Source organism: Somniosus microcephalus, chromosome 5 (assembly GCF_052327205.1).
Source record: "Somniosus microcephalus isolate GS21.2 chromosome 5, FLI_Smic_1.0, whole genome shotgun sequence".
Classification (NCBI taxonomy): Eukaryota; Metazoa; Chordata; class Chondrichthyes; order Squaliformes; family Somniosidae; genus Somniosus; species Somniosus microcephalus.
Genome location: NC_140991.1, coordinates 162,520,300 through 162,542,578, shown reverse-complemented (window position 1 = coordinate 162,542,578; position 22,279 = coordinate 162,520,300). Strand labels below are relative to the sequence as shown.

At 47.0% G+C, this 22,279-nt stretch overlaps 1 protein-coding gene across 1 annotated transcript in view; it reads left to right on the top strand.

Moving 5' to 3' along the window:
- Window positions 1–22,279, top strand: part of dgkb (diacylglycerol kinase, beta) — a 1,409,408-nt gene that overhangs the window by 230,335 nt on the left and 1,156,794 nt on the right. Inside the window, exons 8-9 of the mRNA XM_085988391.1 lie at window positions 2,357–2,445; window positions 2,546–2,662. Of these exons, the coding sequence (XP_085844517.1) occupies window positions 2,357–2,445; window positions 2,546–2,662 (206 nt within the window). The remainder of the gene's footprint in view (window positions 1–2,356; window positions 2,446–2,545; window positions 2,663–22,279) is intronic.

Sequence of the window (22,279 nt, the reverse complement as noted above, 5' to 3'; positions counted from 1 at the left end):
CATCTTGGACGCCAGCCGCCATCTTGGCCCCCAACACCGCCTCATCTGATACCCGCAACGACCTCTTCACCCTGTTCGGTTTCCCCAGCTATATCCATAGCGACCGGGGCTCATCGTTTATGAGCGATGAACTCCGCCAGTACCTGCTTGCTAGGGGTATTGCCACAAGCAGGACCACCAGTTACAACCCCCGGGGGAACGGGCAGGTGGAAAGAGAGAATGCGACAGTTTGGAAGGCCGCCCTGCTAGCCTTAAAGTCTAGGGGCCTTCTGACCTCCCGCTGGCAAGATGTGCTCCCCGATGCGCTCCACTCTATTCGGTCACTGCTCTGCACTGCCACTAACGCCACCCCTCATGAGAAAATGTTTGTCTTCCCAAGGAAGTCCACATCGGGGACATCGCTACCGCCATGGCTGACATCCCCAGGGCCGGTCCTACTGAGAAGACACGTGAGGACCCATAAAACGGACCCCCTGGTCGAGAGGGTCGACCTCCTCCACGCCAACCCCCAGTACGCTTACATTGCGTACCCGGATGGGCGGGAGGACACAGTCTCCATACGAGACCTCGCACCCTCGGGGGCCCCAGTAACCCACTACCCACTACCACCACCCCCCACGATCCAATACCCAACCCCAGCAGACGGCACGCCTGGGCCCCGCGACCCGCTCGACACCCACGAGGACTACACACCAGTGCCCCAGCCTACGCGGGACTCGACGCTGGAAGCTTCACTACCCCTGCCGTCGCCACGTCGATCACAGCAGCAGACAAGACCTCCGGAGAGACTCCAATACACAAACCTTTAATACACTTCACCCTGCCGGACTCATTTTTAAACAAGGGGTGAATGTGGTAAACCACTGTTATACCTGCCTGTATGAGTGTTTGTATTCCACTGTGTACATGTCTGTACATGCCTCGGCTGACTCCTCCCACGAGTCCAGGTATAAAGGTGACTGCTCCACAGTCCCTCTGTATTCTGGACCGGTCGACCACTCGAGGCACACCTTCATTCTCTTGTTAATAAAAGCCTGTTAGTTACTCGCTTAACCTCAGTCTTTTGAGTAATTGATAGCGCATCATAGCTAAAATAAAAGCCCGTGGAATTGAAGGCAAATTACTGACCTGGTTAGGAGATTGGTTAGGCTGTAGAAAACAGAGAGTAGGGAGGTATAAAAGGTATGTACTTGAACTGGAAGGAAGTGACTAGTGATGTCCCACGAGGATCTGTGCTAGGGCCTCAACTATTCAATGTATTTATTTAACACAATAGAAAGCCATATATCCAAGTTTGCTGATAACAGATTGGTGGCATAATTAATAGTGTAGACGGGAGCATAAAATGACAAAGAAACATTGATAGATTAAGTGAGTGGGCAAAACGGTGGCAGTTGGATTTCAGTACAGGTAAGTGTGAGGTCATCCATTTTGGACCAAAAAAGGATAGGTCCAAGTATTTTTTAAATGGTGAAAAGCTAGGAATGGTGGAGGTTGAAAGAGATTTAGGGGTCCATGTAAACAGATCACTAAAATGGAGTGGTCAGGTACAAAAAATAATCAGAAAGGCTAATGGAATGTTAGCCTTTATAACCTGAGAGCTTGCATATAAAGGGGAGGAGGTTTTTCTACAGCTATACAACGTCCTGGTTAAACTACACCTGGAATACCGTGTAAAGTTCTGGGTACCGCATCTTAGAATGGATATATTGGCTTTGGAAGGAGTGCAGCAAAGATTCACCAGGGCTCTGAGGATTAAATTATGGAGAGATTACATAAACTAGGCTTGCACTCCCTGGAATATAAAAGGTTAAGGAGTGATTTGATTGAGGTTTTTAGTATTTTGAAAGGAATTGATAGGTTAGATAGAGAGAAAAGTTTCCCGCTGGTGGAGGAGTCTAGGATAAGGGACATAAACAGACCATTCAGGAGAGAAGTTAAGAAACACTTCTTCACACAAAGGGTGGTAGAAGTGTGGAACTCACTCCCACAAAAAGCAATAGATCCTAGCTCAATTAATGATCAATAGATTTTTGCTAGCCAAGGGTATTAAGGGATATAGAGCTGAGATGGGTGAATGGAGTTAAGATATGATCTTTTTGAATAGTGGAACAGGCTAGAGGGGCTGAAACGCCTGCTCCCGTTGCTATGTTCCTATATTCAGTCATCTGTAAAAAGAAAATAATACCTTAGCATTTTGGCTACAGATACTTCTTGAACTCAGTTGATGCAGGGTCTACTCCAGATATTTTCTCTTTTCAGGTGCTGTAGTCCTAATAAAAACATTCTACTTTTGCTGTTTTTGACTTGGGACAGAAAGGTTAGGTTATACTAACCTATGTTTTTAATTCTGCAGTCTGCAAATATACAGTTCATGAACGCTGTGTATCCAGAGCCCCTCCCTCCTGCATCAACACCTATGTCAAGTCCAAAAAGAATGCAACTGTAAGCTGTGCTCTAACTTACCTTTCACTGTGAATCGCATTGGCTTTAAATTACAGACTTGGTATATTTTCTAAACAAATGACACATATGCCTCCCATAGGTGATGCATCACTTCTGGGTGGAAGGAAACTGTCCAAAGAAATGTGACAAGTGCCATAAAACCATCAAATGTTATCAGGGTCTTACAGGCCTTCACTGTGTATGGTGTCAAATCACTGTAAGTATTTGCAGCTCTGTCCATTCACAGATATTAATCACTGGCAGCAAGTATAGAAGGTATCCCAACAGGGAAGCTTTCTTCTTAAGTTGTCCTGTTTTCAATATGAATATACAGCATAACCTCATACCATTGTATGCTGTAATGTCATATAATTAATATATAATTTTCTTATAATTCTGATTTAGAAATGAATTTACGATCATATAACAATTTTAATTCTGCAGTGATGATATTGCTGTAACTTTGTGTAATAGTTGAAATTGAGCTGTGTAATGCTGGCAGAAAATGTGTTGACACTACTTATTTTAACTGTGCGTTAATACCTTTGGTTAAATAGTGGACGGAGGAATTTCATACATTTCAAATGTATTTGGTACTAATATTGCAGAATATGATTTCAACTTGCTATCAGTGTTAATTTCAACCAGCACTAATTTTAACCACTGTTAGCATTATTTCCAGTTTAATGAGACTACAGTACAATGAAAGGTTATAAGATTGTAGAATACAAGGATGACATTGTAATTTAATGCTGTGCTTCAGATATCAACAAACAAAACAATCTTTGGGTCATGACGTCATCTGGATCGTTAAAGTGAGCTAAAGCCTTATTACTCACTTGCAACCATCCAAAATTCAAAATAGAACCCCAAAACATCGTGGGCTGAAAATTCAGTAGGGTTAGCGCCCATTTTGCGGCGCTAGAGGGCCTAGCGCCGCAATGATAGCCGTTTCTGAAATTCACTTCGGCGCTGCCATCAGCGTTAGCCGGTTGCGCTGCGCCGGCACCGATGACGTCATCGGTGTGCGCAGTGTCCCGGTTGCCGTGGCAACGCGCCCGAACGCCGAAATTCAGTTGCGGCCGCCTCGCCCGTGGCAGCCGCAACTAAGACTCTGGCAACCGAGTCTTACACAAGTTAGCGCCGGCGCATTAAGGTCGCGCGGCGGCCGGCCGCTTTCCCGCCGGCCGCCTGCCCGCACCTCCCTCCCCGGACTCCTCCACCCCCCCCCGCAGAACAGATGAGTCTGGCCTGCAAGCCCGGCACTTGTCCGAGGTGCCGGGCTCATTTTTGAAAAAATCAAACGGCCAGCGATCGGGTGAAGGCAGCGCCTCCTTAACGGGAGGAGGAGGCCTGCACTTCCCCAGCCTGCCGCACCGCATCGGGTGCCGCAGCGCCGGATTAGCGCCGCAATGCGGCACTCAGCGCCCATTGGGAGGCACTCACGCCCGCCAGTAGCGCCGGCAGCCGTCTGGGCGCGGCGCTACTGAATTTTTGGCGCGCGCAAGGGAATTAGCGCCGGCGCTAAATTTCCGGCGCTAAAGCCCTGGCGCGGCGTCAACTCAATTTCTAGGCCCTTCTCTCCATTGTGATACTAATTATTTAATGGTTAAAAAAAGAGAAAATATCCACCTAGTCTATGGATGTTAACTCCAAATAGATTATTCTGTCTCACTCCACAGTGCTAGTCCTCTACCTAGCCATTCCTTCCATCTCTCTTGCTTTTCCTTTTTCACAGAAATCACAGAATCCCCACAGTGCAGATAGAGGCCATTTCGGCCCATCGAGCCTGCACCGACACATATCCCACCCGATCCCCGTAACCCCTACACCAACACATATCCCACCCTATCCCCGTAACCCCACGTATTTAATCCCCCTAACACTAAGGGTCAATTTTATCATAGCCAATCAACCTAACCTGCACATCTTTGGACTGTGGGAGGAAACCGGAGCACCCGGAGAAAACCCACGCAAACACGGGGAGAATGTGCAAACTCCACACAGACAGTCACCCGAGGCCGGATTCGAACCCGGGTCCCTGGCGCTGTGAGGCAACAGTGCTAACCACTATGCCACCGTGCTGTGTTCTCTATTAGGTCTCCTTATGCGATACCAAGAGAATAGGCAGTCAATCTGCTCTCAGGCTTTAGCCAATCATAGTCTATAACTGATTGCTGGGAGGTGCTTGAGAGCAGCATGCCTCGATTTCGAAATTCTCATCTTGGCTCACAAATGTCCTTTAATGAAAGAAACCTGCTGTCATTACCCGGCCTGGCCTATATGTGACTCCAGACCCACAGTAATGTGGTTGACTCTTAACTGCCCTCTGAAATGGCTGAGTAAACCACTCAGTTGTATCAAACCACTACAAAAAACTATAATAAGAATTTAAAAAATCCTTGTTTTCATATCCCTCAGTGGCCTCGCCCCTCCCTATCTTTGTAGAGTCATAGAGTCATAGAGTTTTACAGCACATCCTTCATCCCTACAACACTCCGATATCTCTGTGCTCCTCCAATTCTGGCCTCTTGTGCATTCTCGATTTTAATCACTCCACCATTGGTGGCTGTGCCTTCATTTGCCTGGGCCCTAGGCTCTGGAATTCCCTCCCTAAGCCTTTTCATCTCTCTACCTCTTTCCTCCTTTAAGACGCACCATAAAACCTACTTTTTTGACCAAGCTTTTGGTCATCTGTCCTAATATCTCCTTAGGTGGCTCGGTGCTAAAAAATTTTTAATAACGCTCCTGTGAAGCACCTGGGGACCTTTTACTAAGTTAAAGGTGCTATATAAATGCAAGTTGTTTTTGTTGATGCATCTTCCAGTTTCCTCTATATCTTCCCAACAGCATGGCTGAAATTGAAAACTCGCTGTGTGGAGAATCACTGGCCCAATTTCTTCAGAATATTTCCACAGGTTCTGCATTAACTAGATTTGTTTGCATTATATACATTTACATTTTGGAGGGAGAAGGAATTTACACGAGCTCATATTTTTGATACCTTGTTCCCCTCTCACAATCAAATGCATCTAGCAAGTTAAAATTTGTACATATATCAACTGATCCATTACCTTATACTTCTCCCCTACCCCTACCTAGCGTCACTGGGATTGAGGACAAATACCAACCTCGTCGATAATGTAGTATGTGCTGTCTCTTATTCTTTGGAGCAACGTAAATAAAATACAATGACATCACTAGCATGAGAATGAACAATACACAGACTCTCTATGGTTCATAGCTCCAGTGTTGCTGAGATGATGCAGAAATAATTTGTACATAAGTATATACACTGGTGCTGAAACGTCAACACAACGAACATCTCAGCATTCAGCCTATCAGTGCTAAACATGAGTTTCAACATTTGAATTGTGCTATTTTAACATTGAAATATTATGATTTTCTTTTAACTCATGGATGAACTGCTTCAGTTAGCATAGCTAAACTTAAATTTAACATGCAACATACCTAAACCTTTTGACACCTCTTTTAAATGAGAATGGTTTATATCGTTAGCCAGATTTGATAATTAACATATGAATATCCTGACCATTGAGGTTATCCTTTAATCCTTTCACACCTTTGCCACATTTCTAACAATGTATTTCACAGATCTTTTTTCTCTCTCCTACCAGTACAACAATACTTCCTCATTTCTCTGTTGCATCTTTATTTGATTTAATCATCATAGTTGGATATGTCTTTAGAACATTATTTTGTACTTGCATCTAAAAAATAAAGTCAGAAATTTCATCCCAAGGTGCTTAACGTCCCAAATGCAACAGAAAAATGGCAATAGGAGCATTCCACTGTGTGAAACAGCTACTGATCTTGCAACACATTTCTTGATGTGACAAAGATTTTTCTTTCACACAAGTTATCATCACAGGGGGTAAAAAATGTTTGACTACAAAAATATGACAAAACATGAAATGCAGTACATACAACCAAGATAATTAGAGCAACGCTCTCCAGCCCTATCTCATGCAGTTGAGAATGGTATTAGACAATTGGGTAACTTACAAGAAAGGAGGATGCATGAACATCCCGATCCCAACCATGGTGAAGCCCAGCATGTGTGTGCAAGAGACAAAGCTCTGAAGTGTTTGAAAACGTCTTCAGCCAAAACTGAAAAATCTTACTTGACATTCTTCCGAATTCCCTACCATCCTGTATGCCAAAGTCCAGCCAATTTGATTCACTCCACTTGGCATTAAGAAGTGGTTGAGTACACTGAATACAGCAATGGTTTTGGGCCCTGCCAATATCCCAGGTGCAGTGCTGAAGATCTGCACACCAGTACTTGCCAGGCCCTTATCCAGGTTTTTCAGTGCAACAATGACACTGACAATATGGACAATTGCCCAGGTATGTTCTATTTACAAAAAGCAGGACAAATCTAATCCAGCCAGCTCCTACATTATCACCGTCCTTCCAATCATCACCAAAGTGATGGAGAAGTAATCAATTTTGCCATCAAGTGACACTCAGTAATAACCTGCTCGCTGATGCTCAGTTCAGGTTCTGCGAGAACATCTTGGTTACTGATCTCATCACAGTCAGAGGAGAGGTGAGATTAGCTGCCCTCAATATTAATGCAACATTTCTGCCATTATGGCACCAAGGAGTCCTAGCAAAACTGAGGTCATGGGGATCAATGTGGTTGAGTCATAACTGATACACAGGAAGATGGTCGTGGTTATTGTAGACCGACCAGTGCAGCCGCAAGACACTGATACATGAATTCTGTCCTCGGTCGAACCATCATCAGCTGTTTCATCAATGACCTTCCTTCCATCACAAAGAAAGAAGAAAGAACTTACATTTATATAGCTCCTGTTATGACTTGAGGAGGTCCCAAAGCACTTCATAGCCAATAAAGTACTTTTGTTTGAAGTGTAGTTACTTTTGTAATGTTGGTAAATATGGCAGCTAATTTTTGCACAGCAAGGTACCACAAACAGCAATGAGATAAATGACCAAATAATCTGTGTTTGTTAGTGGTGTTGGCTGAGGGCTAAATGTTGGCCAGAACATTAGGAGAACTTCCTGCTCTTCTTTGAATAGTGCCATTGAATCTTTTATGTCCATCTGAGAGGACAGATGAGGTCTCAGTTTAATGTCTCATCTGAAAGATGGCATCTCAGACATTGAAGTCTCAATCTTGATTATGTGCTCAAGCCCTGGAGTGGACTTGTTTTATCTACAAAACCAGGGTAAAGACTGGGTATTCTGTGATGAGTGACTCATCTCCTGACCTCTCAGTGCCTCTTCACCATCTACAAAGGTCTAGTCAGGAGTGTGATAAAAATTCTCACCAGATGCCTGAACGGGTGAAGCTGCAACAAAACTCAAAGAGCTCAACACCATCTGGGAGAGAGCAATTTGCTTGATCGATGCTCAATACCTACATACTCCTATGACACCACCCACCAGGTACATGGTACATGCTCATGTCACTTGGCCAACGTTGTCTACCTCATACGTTGCAGGAAAGGATGCCCCGGAGCATGGTACATCGGCGAGACCATGCAGACACTGCGACAACGGATGAACGGACACCGCGCAACAATCGCCAGGCAGGCGTGTTCCCTCCCAGTCGGGGAACACTTCAGCAGTCAAGGACATTCAGCCTCCGATCTTCGGGTAAGCATTCTCCAAGGTGGCCTTCGAGACACACGACAACGCAAAATCATCGGAGCAGGGAGCAGCGTGGTGAGGAGCCCGGTATAAAAACCGGAGGCACCAGCGAGGCCAGAGCACTCGGAGCAGGGAGCAGCGTGGTGAGGAGCCCGGTATAAAAACCGGAGGCACCAGCGAGGCCAGAGCACTCGGAGCAGGGAGCAGCGTGGTGAGGAGCCCGGTATAAAAACCGGAGGCACCAGCGAGGCCAGAGCACTCGGAGCAGGGAGCAGCGTGGTGAGGAGCCCGGTATAAAAACCGGAGGCACCAGCAAGGCCAGAGCACTCGGAGCAGCGTGGTGAGGAGCCCGGTATAAAAACCGGAGGCACCAGCGAGGCATACCAACTCAGCAGCGGGGAGAGAGGTAAAAAGTAATCAGTGTGTGACGTCACCAGGGAGCAGGTAGGTGATTGGTTGGTGAGTATTTCTCTTTTTTCAGTACAAGCTTGAATTCTGTGGTGTTAAATTTCTGTGGTGTAGTGGGGATAGTTGGTAAATAAAGCGCCCTAGAGTATACCTGTAACTGGGGTATTGAATACATTTTTAAATTAATTAAAGGAGTAAGTCATGGCAGGAGAGTTCAGACCCGTGTTCTGCTCCTCTTGCTCCATGTGGGAAGTCAGGGATACTGCCAGTGTCCCTGACGACCATGTGTGCGGGAAATGCATCCAGCTGCAGCTATTTGTAGACCACATTGCGGCGCTCGAGCTGCGGGTGGATGAATTTTGGAGCATGCGCGATGCTGAGAGGCTCGTGGATAGCACGTTTAGCGAGTTGTTCACGCCTCAGGGTAGGGCAGCACAGGGGGTGACCATCAGGCGGAGCAACAAAGGCAGGCAGGTAGTGCAGGGAACCCCTGCGGACATCCCCCTTTCAAACAAGTATACCGCTTTGGATACTGTTGAGGGGGATGACTCACCAGGGGAAGGCAGCAGCAGCCAACTTCCTGGCACTGGGGGTGCTCCTGCTGCCCAGGAAGGGGGGAAAAAGAGTGGGAGAGCAATAGTGGTAGGGGATTCTATAGTAAGGGGAACAGATAGGCGTTTCTGTGGCCGTAGACGTGAATCCAGGATGGTTTGTTGCCTCCCTGGTGCCAGGGTCAAGGATGTCACTGAGCGGCTGCAGGGCATTCTGGAGGGGGAGGGTGAACAGCCAGTGGTCATGGTCCACATTGGTACCAACGACATAGGTAAAAAGAGGGATGAGGTCCTGCAGCAAGAATTTAGGGAGCTAGGTGAAGGATTAAAGAGCAGGACCTCAAGGGTTGTAATCTCTGGATTACTCCCGGTGCCACGTGCTAGTGTGTATAGGAATAGGAAGATAGAACAGATGAATGCGTGGCTAAAGGGATGGTGCAGGGGGGAGGGCTTTAGTTTCCTGGATCAATGGGTCTGCTTCTGGGAAAGGTGGGACTTGTACAAGTCGGACGGTTTACACCTGAACCAGAGGGGAACCAATATCCTTGCGGGGAGGTTTGCTAGCACTGCTGGTGGGTGTTTAAACTAACTTGGCAGGGGGATGGGGTACAGAGTGGAGCTATAGTAGGGGGTGATTTACAGCCAAATACAGAGGGAAAAACAAGTCAGCTGGGAAGGCAGAGCAAATATGTGAAGGCAAAAGAGAATATGGCAGGGCTGGAAGGCATTTATTTTAATGCAAGGAGTCTTGCAAATAAGGTGGATGAACTGAAGTTGTTGTTGAACACATGGGAGTACGATATTGTTGCTATCACGGAGACATGGTTGAGGGAGGGTCAGGACTGGCAGCTCAATATTCCGGGGTATAGAATCTTCAGGCGAGACAGAGGGGGGTGTAAAAGGGGAGGGGGTGTTGCAATATTAATTAAGGAGTCAATTACTGCTGTAAGGAGGGATGATATATTAGCGGGTTCCTCTAATGAGGCCATATGGGTAGAACTTAAAAACAAAAAGGGGGCAAGCACTTTGCTGGGAGTGTACTATAGGCCCCCAAACAGTCAGGGGGAGATAGAGGAACAGATATGTAGGCAAATCTCAGAAAAGTGCGAAAATAATAGGGTAATAATAGTGGGGGATTTCAACTTCCCCAATATAAATTGGGATAGTCAGAGTGTGAAAAGCTTAGAGGGTGCAAAATTCTTAAAGTGCATCCAGGAGAGCTTTCTGAGCCAACATGTAGAAAGTCCTACAAGAGAGGGGGCGGTACTGGACCTAATTCTGGGGAATGTAGCCGGGCAAGTGGTGGAAGTGTCAGTAGGAGAGCATTTTGGCGACAGTGACCATAATTCGGTGAGATTTAAGGTGGTCATGGAAAAAGACAAAGACGGCCCGGAAATAAGGGTTCTAAATTGGGGGAAGGCCGATTTTAATATGATAAGGCAGGATCTGGCCAAAGTGGACTGGGAGCAGCTACTTATAGGAAAATCCACATCAAAACAGTGGGAGACTTTCAGAAGGGAAATAGAGAGAGTACAACGCCAACATGTTCCTGTAAAGGTCAAGGGTGGGACCAACAAGCAAAGGGAACCTTGGATGACAAGGGATATACAAAAATGCATTAGAAATAAAAGGGGGGCTTTTGGCAGTTACAAAAGACTAAAGACGGAAGAAGCCCTAGAGGAGTATAAAAAGTGCAGGGGCATACTTAAAAAAGAAATTAGGAGGGCGAGGAGGGGCCATGAAATAACACTGGCGAGCAAAATAAAGGAAAATCCTAAGATGTTTTATAAGTATATTAAGGGCAAGAGGATAACCAGGGAAAGGGTAGGGCCCATTAGGGACCAAAGAGGCAATCTGTGTGTAGAGCCAGATGATGTAGGCGGGGTTTTAAATTAATTTTTTGCATCTGTGTTCACTATGGAGAAAGACGATGCAGACATAGAAATCGGGCAAGGGGACTGTGACATACTTGAACATATTAGCATCGAGAGGGAGGAGGTGCTAGCGGTTTTAGCAGGCCAAAAAGTGGATAAATCCCCAGGCCCGGACGAGATGTATCCCAGGCTGCTGTGGGAGGCAAAGGAGGAGATTGCAGGGGCTCTGACACAAATTTTCAGAACCTCTCTGGCCACAGGGGATGTACCAGAGGACTGGAGAACAGCTAACGTAGTACCATTATTCAAGAAGGGTAGCAGGGATAAACCAGGGAATTACAGGCCAGTGAGCCTAACATCTGTGGTAGGGAAATTATTGGAAAAAATTCTGAGGGACAAAATTAGTCTCCACTTGGAGAGGCAAGGATTAATCGGGGATAGTCAGCATGGCTTTGTCAAGGGTAAATCATGTCTGACAAATCTGATTGAATTTTTCGAGGGGGTGACTAGGGGGGTGGATGAGGGAAATGCTGTGGATGTGGTTTACATGGACTTCAGTAAAGCTTTTGACAAAGTCCCGCATAGGAGACTGGTCAAGAAGGTAAGAGCCCATGGGATCCAGGGTGCCTTGGCGCGTTTGATCCTAAACTGGCTGAGTGGCAGGAGGCAGAGGGTGATGGTCGAAGGTTGCTTTTGTGACTGGAAGCCTGTGTCCAGTGGGGTACCTCAGGGATCGGTGCTGGGTCCCTTGTTGTTTGTGATCTACATAAATGATCTGGATGAGAATGTAACAGGTATGATCAGTAAGTTCGCAGATGACACGAAAATTGGTGGGGTGGTAAATTGCGAGGAGGAAAGCCTCAGGCTACAGGACGATATAAACGGGTTGGTCAGATGGGCGGAAAAGTGGCAAATGGAATTTAACACTGAAAAGTGCGAGGTGATGCATTTTGGACGGACAAATAAGGCAAGGGAATACACAAGGAGTGGTAGGACCCTAGGATTTGAGGAGGAACTTTTTCACCCAGAGGGTGGTTGGAATGTGGAACTCAATGCCTGAAAGGGTGGTAGAGGCAGGAACCCTCACAACATTCAAGAAGCATTTGGATGAGCACTTGAAATGCCATTGCATACAAGGCTGTGGACCAAATGCTGGAAAATGGGATTAGACTGGACAGGGATGGATGGGCGGCGCAGACACGATGGGCCGAAGGGCCTCTTTCTGTGCTGTAAAACTCTATGACTCTATGACTCTATGATAGCCAAGTTCCGCATCCATGAGGACGGCCTGAACCGGGATCTTGGGTTCATGTCACGCGACATGTAATCCCACCTGACGTAGGGTCATCCAGACTCGAGTCATCGTTGGCTTGTTCTCTCCACACAGATGCGGCCGGACCTGCTGTGATTTCCAGCAAAAAAAATGTTTTTTGTCTGTTTTTTTGTTTTTCATACAGACCCCAGCATCTGCAACATTTGACCCCTTGTGACCCCACCTCATTGCTCTTTGATGTAATGTTTTCCTGACTGACCTGTTTGGACACCATTTACACCTTTGATTGCTGTGATTATCTCTCTGCCGAGGTGTGATAAATGGCAGTTAGAAAGATTACCTGTAAACATCTGACATTATTCTCTGACTACATAAGCTGTGTTTTTATGCATCTCTCCACTTCACCTGACGAAGGAGCAGCGCTCCGAAAGCTTGTGATTTCAAATAAAGCTGTTGGACTATAACCTGGTGTTGTGTGATTTCTTACATTTGTCCACCCCAGTCCAACACCAGCATCTCCACACCGTGGCTACTATCGACGCCACAAACTGCCGGCTCAAAGTGGAGAGGATCTCCAAGAAGATCGCGCATATTGACACAGACATCAAGTTTCTACAGAGATGCAAGAAAGCAGACAAGATCCCGAAAGGACTACAGACCACGAACCCACTCAAGTCGACCTACAACACAGACTACGCTGAGAGACTCTGCCGTCGTATCTCTCGCACACTCCTCAACCATCTCGTACACCAGCTCTACAGCAGACACCGCAACCTCGAAACCGAGATGGAGTCCATGTTCTCAGCCTGTGCTCAGGACACAGCAGACCAGCTACGAGATGCCGCCAAACAGATGAGGCAACGGAACTACGCTGCCTACATGCACACCAAGAACAGGAAGCTTGAGAAACTCAGTATCACCAGCAGCAGCAACCAAGCCTCTCCCGGTACCACGGTTGAAACCACAGGGAAGTCCATCGTCAACCTGTCCGACCACACCCTTCAACCAGATGAAATTGAAGTTCTCAGCCGAGGGCTCAATTTCTGCCCCACCACCAAAATGGACCCCATCGGTCTCGCGGCAGACACAGAGGAATTCATCAGGAGAATGAGGCTCCGGGAATTCTTCCACAAATCCCAAGATGTCAGCAGCGAACCCAATGAGACAATCAATGATCCGGACCAGCAGACAGAGGGATCTGCAGTGCAGCAACCGAAGAAGAAAGAGTCAAATTGGACCCCTCCGGAGGGTCGCTGCCCTAAGCTTGACATGTATGCTCAAGCTGTCAGGAGATGCATCAATGCCAGATTCATCAGCCGCACTCACAAGACAGTCCAGAATGTCACCCGAGCACAACGCAACGCCATCCACGCTCTCAAGACCAACCGCAACATCGTCATCAAACCAGCAGACAAAGGAGAAGCCATCGTCATACAGAACAGAATGGACTATTGCAAAGAAGCATACCGACAACTGGATAACCAGGAACACTACAGACAGTTACCCGCAGATCCGACCAAAGAACACACCCGCCAACTCAACAGACTGATCAAGACCTTCGATCCAGACCTTCAAAGCATCCTACGCGCTCTCATCCCACGTACTCCCCACGTGGGAGACTTCTACTGCCTCCCAAAGATACACAAAGCCAACACACCTGGACGTCCTATCGTATCAGGCAACGGAACCCTGTGTGAGAACCTCTCTGGATACGTCGAGGGCATCCTGAAACCCATCGTACAGGGAATCCCCAGCTTCTGTCGTGACACGACAGGCTTCTTACAGAAACTCAGCACCCACGGACCAGTCGAACCAGGAACACTCCTCGCCACGATGGATGTCTCGGCACTCTACACCAGTATCCCCCACAATGACGGCATCGCTGCGACAGCCTCAGTACTCAACACCAACAACAGCCAATCTCCAGACGCCATCCTACAACTCATCCGCTTCATCCTTGACCACAATGTCTTCACCTTCGACAACCAGTTCTTTACCCAAACACACGGAACAGCCATGGGGACTAAATTCGCACCCCAATACGCCAACATCTTCATGCACAAGTTTGAGCAAGACTTCTTCGCTGCACAGGACCTCCAACCAACGCTATACACCAGATACATCGACGACATTTTCTTCCTATGGACCCACGGCGAAGAATCACTGAAAAGACTACACGATAACATCAACAAGTTCCATCCCACCATCAAACTCACCATGGACTACTCCTCAGAATCGGTTTCATTCTTGGACACACGAATCTCCATCAAAGACGGACACCTCAGCACTTCACTCTACCGCAAGCCCACGGACAACCTCACGATGCTCCACTTCTCCGGCTTCCACCCTAACCACGTTAAAGAAGCCATCCCCTATGGACAAGCCCTGCGAATACACAGGATCTGCTCAGACGAGGAGGAACGCGATGGACACCTACAGACGCTGAAAGACGCCCTCGTAAGAACGGGATATGACGCTCGACTCGTCGATCGACAGTTCCGACGGGCCACAGCGAAAAATCGCACAGAGCTCCTCAGAAGACAAACACGGGACACAACCAACAGAGTACCCTTCATCGTCCAGTACTTCCCCGGAGCAGAGAAACTACGCCATGTTCTTCGCAGCTTTCAACATGCCATCGATGACGACGAACACCTCGCTAAGTCCATTCCCACGCCTCCACTACTCGCCTTCAAACAGCCGCCTAACCTCAAACAGACCATCGTTCGCAGCAAATTACCCAGCTTTCAGGAGAACAGCGACCACGACACCACACAACCCTGCCACAGCAACCTCTGCAAGACATGCCAGATCATCAACACAGATACCATCATCACACGTGAGGACACCACCCACCAGGTACATGGTACATACTCATGTCACTCGGCCAACGTTGTCTACCTCATACGTTGCAGGAAAGGATGCCCCGGAGCATGGTACATCGGCGAGACCATGCAGACACTGCGACAACGGATGAACGGACACCGCGCAACAATCGCCAGGCAGGAGTGTTCCCTACCAGTCGGGGAACACTTCAGCAGTCAAGGACATTCAGCCTCCGATCTTCGGGTAAGCATTCTCCAAGGCGGCCTTCGAGACACACGACAATGCAAAATCATCGAGCAGAAACTGATTGCCAAGTTCCGCACCCATGAGGACGGCCTGAACCGGGATCTTGGGTTCATGTCACGCTACATGTAACCTCACCTGATGTAGGGTCATCCAGACTCGAGTCGTCATTGGCTTGTTCTCTCCACACAGATGCGGCCGGACCTGCTGTGATTTCCAGCAAAAAAAATGTTTTTTGTCTGTTTTTTTTTCATACAGACCCCAGCATCTGCAACATTTGACTCCTTGTGACCCCACCTCATTGCTCTTTGATGTAATGTTTTCCTGACTGACCTGTTTGGACACCATTTACACCTTTGATTGCTGTGATTATCTCTCTGCCGAGGTGTGATAAATGGCAGTTAGAAAGATTACCTGTAAACATCTGACATTATTCTCTGACTATATAAGCTGTGTTTTTATGCATCTCTCCACTTCACCTGATGAAGGAGCAGTGCTCCGAAAGCTTGTGATTTCAAATAAAGCTGTTGGACTATAACCTGGTGTTGTGTGATTTCTTACATTTGTCCACCCCAGTCCAACACCGGCATCTCCACACCATACATACTCCTACCCAGTGCACTGTGGCTGAAGTATGTACTAACTACAGGATGCACTGCAGCAACTCCAAGTCTTCTTCAACAGCCCCACTGAGCCATACAAGCTCTACCACTGAGAAGGACAAGATCACAAATATCGTGGGAAGACCATCACCTTCAAATTCATCTCCAAGTCACACATCATCCTGACCTGGTCATATACCATCATTCTTGATCATCGCTGGGGCAATATCCTGGAATTCGCTAACACCATTGTGAGAGCACCATCACTCCAAGGAGAAGGCCCACTATCACCACCTTAAGGCAAATAGAGATAGGCAGTAAGGTGTAGCCTTGCCAGTCATCCACATCCGGATAGCAAATTAAAAAAAAGAATTTACACACAGCAAAATGCCATAAACAGCAGATGGACAAATGACCAGATAATCTGTTTTGGTGATTTTGGTTGAGGGAGGAATGTTGACCATAACAGTGGGACTGCTCCCTGCTTTTCTTAAAATAGTACCATTGGATCTTTGAAGTCTGCTGCCCATGTCTTAACTCACTCCAAGTCCCCTTTACCCATTACCCCTGTGCTCACTGACTTAAATTGGCTCCCAGCTAAGCAACACCTCAATTTTTAAAATTCTCTTCCTTGTTTTCAAATCCCTCCACGACCTCATCCCTCCCAATATCTGTAATCTCCTCCAACCCTACAACCTTCTGAGATCTCTACGCTCCTCCATTTCTGGCCTTTTGAGCATCCCCAATTTTAATTGTTCCACCATTGGTGACCGTGCCTTCAGCTGCCAAGGCCCTAAGCTTTGGAATTCCCTCCCTAAACCTCTCCGCCTCTCTACCTCTCTTTTCTCCTTTAAGACGCTCCTGAAAACCTACTTCCATCTGCCCTAATATCTCCTTATGTGGCTCAGTGTCAAATAGGATGTTTTACTACGTTAAAGGTGCTATATAAATAAAAGTTGTTGTTGTCCATTTGAGCAGGGACCTTAGTTTAATATCTTATCTGGAAGACAGAAGCTTCAACAATGCAGCATTGTCTCAGGACTATATTGAAAAGTCAGGCTAGATTATGCGCTCAAGCCCATGGAGGAGTTTGTAGCCATAACCTTTTGACTCAGAGGTAAGAATGCTGCCAACTGAGCTAAGCTGACACTTAATAAGTATGTTTAATATTCCACTGGACACAATATGATCCAATTTCCTGGATTGTGATGTGCCCTGTTGACACTATGGTTTGGAGACTAGTGGCAATACTATAGGAACTGCACGTATGTAAAGTTTGTGCGCATGCAGTTTCTCAAAGTCATATTTGTGATCACCATTTTGGCTTCCAGCTTTTACTGATATCAGGGGAACATTGTAAAAGCCAGCAATGTTAGGATTGCAGTGCTGTCTGTATGGGTGGACTGAGAACTAAAGTAAAATGGTGGCTGGCCTACAGGCGATTGTTAAGTCCGTGAATGATTGAGACACGAACTAGCAGGAGTGAAAACAAACAGATCTTTACTGGTGGAAGGCAATAACGAAACTAAACAACAGAGGCTCTCTAGCGCCTTTTATACAGGGGTGGTCACTGCCGGTACTGCAGTCTGAGACCAGTTATTCTCTTAAAGATACATACACAACAATTCCTCCCCTTTTAGATAAACAGTACATAACATTCATTTAACAACTAAATGATAACGAATTACAATCACAATTACTGTTGCTAGATACATTGGTTAAGTTTAAGCAATTATAAGTTCAGTCTTTGAGGAGGCTTCCTGATTCTGTCTGGATAACGCCTCTTTGGGGTATCAGGTTCTTCTGGCAATGTTGAGTCGGAATCAATGTCGTTGTTTGGTTCATCTGCTTCCAATATTACCGGTTCTGCGGTAGCTGCAATTGGAACGTCGATTTCATTACCAGGTGTATCAGATCGTGGTGTGGAGTTGACGTTTTCCAGTGACTCTAGAATCTGGTCAGCATGGCGTCTTACAATGCTCTCCCCAACGTCCACGGTATACATGAGAGGTCCTTGTCGTGTACAAATCGCTCCTGGTTGCCATTTCTCAGTGCGGTAGTCCCGGGCCAAAACTGGTTGACCTATCTTAAAACTCCTGGTCGGCCTTTCATTCATATTCTGAAACTGCCTGTTCTCCACATCTCTTCGGACGTTTGGCTTAACCAAATCCAAGCGGCATCGTAGTCTTCGATTGAAGAACATCATGGCTGGAGTTTGGTTGGTAACCGCATGTGTCGCATTCCGGTAGGCAAACAAGAAGTTGTCCACCTTGTGTTGTAGGGGTATATCTGTATATCTTCATTACACATTGCCTTGATAGCCTTCTTGAATGTTTGGACAAACCTCTCGGCCAATCCATTAGTGGCTGGATGATATGGGGCAGATGTGTAATGCTTAACACCATTGTTCTTTAAGAACCTCCGGAACTCTTCAGACACAAACTGTGGTCCATTGTCAGAGCAAATCTGTTCAGGCAGCCCATTCCTGGCGAATATGGTTCGTAAAACTGTGATAGTTTTTTCCGTGGTGGTTGAGGACATTTTTATTACCTCTGGCCACTTTGAATGTGCATCCACCGCAATTAAAAACATTGAGTCCATGAAAGAACCAGCAAAATCAATGTGCACCCTTTGCCATGGAGATGAGGGCCACTCCCATGGATGCAGAGGAGCTTGTGGTGGGGCGTTTTGGACCTTCTGGCATCCTGCACAGCTCTTGGTCATCTCTTCGATTTCTCTATCGATTCCCGGCCACCACACAAACGCTCTGGCTAAGCTCTTCAATTTTACCCCACCCAGATGACCCTCATGAAGCTCATTGAGCACTCTATCTGTCAACTTAGGTGGAATTACTATTCTGGATCCACACATCAAGGTTCCTCTGCACACTGACAGCTGTTCTCTTCTCAGCGAGAATGCTGGCAGCAGTGGTTCGCCATGTGCTGGCCATCCCTTCACCATTAAATCATAGACCCGTGATAGTGTCGGGTCATTCTGTGTTTCCTTTTCTATGTTTGCATTCGTCACAGGGAGACATTCGACTATGGTCGAGTGGAATAACTCCATTGGATCCACTGCAAGGTCTTCTTCTTCCACCGTCGGCAACGGTAGACGTGACAATCCATCAGCATTTCCATGCTGTTTAGTTCCTTTGTACTCGATGTCATATTGGTGTGCCCCTAGGAAAAGGGACCATCTCTGCAGCCGTTGTGCTGTCATTATCGGTACGCCCTTCTGAGGGTTGAAAATGGAGACAAGAGGTTGATGATCGGTTAGTAGAGTAAATTTTTGACCGTGCAGATAGTGATTGAACTTCTTCACCCCCCACACTAGGCTGAGGGCCTCTCTGTCAATCTAGGCGTAGTTATGCTCGGCAGAAGTTAACGAGCGTGACGCAAAAGCTATCGGCCCCTCCAAACCATCAAGGAATTTATGTGACAGTACCGCCCCAATGCCGTAGGGAGACGCATCACACGCCAGCCTGATTGGCAGTGCTGGGGTGTAGTGAACCAATACTTCCTTTGAAGTGATTAAGTCCTTACTCTTCTGAAAAGCACGCTTACAATCATCGCTCCATTTCCATGCTACCCCCGTTCGTAGCAGGGCGTTCAGTGGGTGCAGAATTGTCGACAAATTCGGCAAAAACTTATGATAGCAATTCACCAACCCGAGGAATGACCTCAGTTGCGACACATTTTCAGGCGCTGGGGCCTTAACAACTGCTTCAATTTTGTCAGGGGACTTATGTAACCTCTCTTCATCAATCACGTGGCCACAATACGATATCTGTTTCTTAAAAAAATCGCGCTTGGGGCGGTTGGCTCACAGCCCATGTTCCCGTAGTCTAGTGAGCACCTGTTCTAGGTTGTTAAGGTGTTCACTGTCATCTTCACCTGTTACAAGGATGTCGTCCAAGTAACACTGAGTCCCCGGAATCCCTTGCAGGACTTGTTCCATCGCTCTTTGCCATATCGCCGGAGCCGATGCTACTCCGAATACCAATCGATGACACTGGTAAAGACCTTTGTGAGTGTTTATCGTGAGATACTTCCTAGAGGACTCTTCAACCTCCATCTGCAAATATGCTTGTGCTAGGTCAATTTTTGTAAAACGCTTCCCTCCAGACAGCGAGGCGAAGATGTCTTCTATTCTTGGAAGAGGATATTGTACTGTGTGAAGGACAGGGTTCACCGTCACCTTGAAATCCCCACAGATGCGAATCTTCCTTGGCTCTCCGGACTTATTGCTTAACGTTTTCTTCATGACAGGAACGATGGGTGTCGCCCACTCGCTCCAGTTGACCTTAGACAACACGCCCGCCTTCTCCAGATTCTCCAGCTCTGCCTCGACGGCTGGGCGAATTGCATATGGTACCGGTCTCGCTTTGTAAAACTTGGGAACTGCATTCTCTTCTATTTTTATCGAGGCGGTTATGCCTTTAAGCGTGCCCAGTTCTTGTTGAAATACCTCTTTGGCATTAGCTAAGATTGTTGACAATCGTCCAGGAGTGACGTCTTCATCTTTTTTACCGTCCGCCGTCATTGTATGAATGGAATGCCAATCTAAGTTTATCTTCCTGATCCATTCCTGTCCCAGTAATGGTGGTCCACAATTTGGCAGTATGTAGAGATACAATTTCCGTATTTTCTTGCCATTGTATTCGACAGGCACCCTTATTTTTCCTCTGGGGTATACTTTTTGCCCCGTATACGTCGTCAAGATGATGGATGTCTCTCTCAAGGGTATGTGTGAAAATAGCCGCTCGTAGTCTCATCGATTCATGACGGTTAGCACTGATCCTGTATCCAATTCCATTTTAACTTGGGACCCTGCTATCGCGAGAGTGACCCAAATGGTTCGGTGATCCTCTTTTGCGATTACATTGTGAAGTTTGAGACAGCTTAGTCTCCTGTTTCCGGATTCACTATCGCTCATCTGGTCTTTGGAACTACTGTCCGTCATCTTTTGTACTTTCTTGTACGGTTCCTTAGTAGCCTTTTTGTTGTCGCTGGTCTTCTTCCCAGACCTACAAACTCGTGCAATGTGTCCAATCTTCCCGCATTGTCTGCATATTTTGTCTTTGGACCAGCAGTCCTTCTGGTCATGGTTAGTTCTGCCGCAGCGATAACATTTTGCAAATCCCCGTGTCATTTCGTGGGTGCCGTATTCCTGTGGTTTTTGTTGAATTTCTGCAGCTCCCCTGGCTGCTGCTTCATACGATACTGCCACGCTGAAAGCCTTATCTAGCGTCAGCTCTTTTTCTGAGAGTAACTTCTTCTGTGTTCCTTCACTCAGGAGTCCACAGACAAATTTGTCCCGTAGGGTATCTGCCAGTCCTGCTCCGAACTGGCAGTGCTTTGATAGCTTGCGTAGTTCCGTAAGATACTTAGCATTGCTCTCACCTTTGTGCTGAGTTCTCCTGTGGAATTTAAATCTTTCTGCTATCAACAGCGGTGCAGGGTTTAAGTGTTCCTGTAGGACAGCAACAATTTCATTAAAACTCTTCGCCTTCGGTTTGGCTGGAGTAATCATGTCCCGCAATAGGCCGTACGTTCTAGCGCCCATTAAGTTTAACAATATCGATGCCTTTTTCCCCTCTGCTATATCGTTTGCCTCAAAATATACCTCGACTCTTTCCACATACTTGGTCCAGTCCTCTAATGTATTATCAAAAGCAGTGATACAGCCAGTCTTCGGCATCTTGCAAAGCTAAAATGGCACCTCCTGCGCTTTGCCTTCTTCCCCGATTTAACAAAATGGCGCCTCCCGCGCTTTGCCTTCTTCCCCGCTGTTGTTAGCGCTGCTTTCCACGGTTTCCTGCGCGTATTCTTTTTCTTTTATTTTTTTCCCGTCGTGGAGCGGACCCTCTGGGACACTTCCCTCCCTCTTCTTAGGTCTGACCGCTACCCGGCTTCGAAACACCGGCCGCGCCCTGTATGCTCCACCCTCTCTCTCTCTCTTTGCTTCCCGACTCGCTGCCCGGCCCCGTTGAAAAGCCACCCGATCGAGCTTCAGCCCGCCGCAGCCCAGGAAGGATCAGAGGACTACCTGCCACCAGCCCGATTAGCTGGGAAACCACGGACCGAGGAACCCAGCCTGGCTCTGGACAGTCTCTCCTGCAAGTTTTTAACCCGATGATTGACGGTCGACGCCCGTTTCTTGAGTTTCAATGGCCTCTATTTTTTTTTAAAAAAATTCCTGGCTCCGACCTTCAACAACGTCGTCGGAGCTGCTGCTGAGTTGCAGGTAAGTTCGTTTCTTACTCGTTGCCAGTGTTAAGTCCGTGAATGATTGAGACACGAACTAGCAGGAGTGAAAACAAACAGATCTTTACTGGTGGAAGGCAATTACGAAACTAAACAACAGAGGCTCTCTAGCACCTTTTATACAGGGGTGGTCACTGCCGGTACTGCA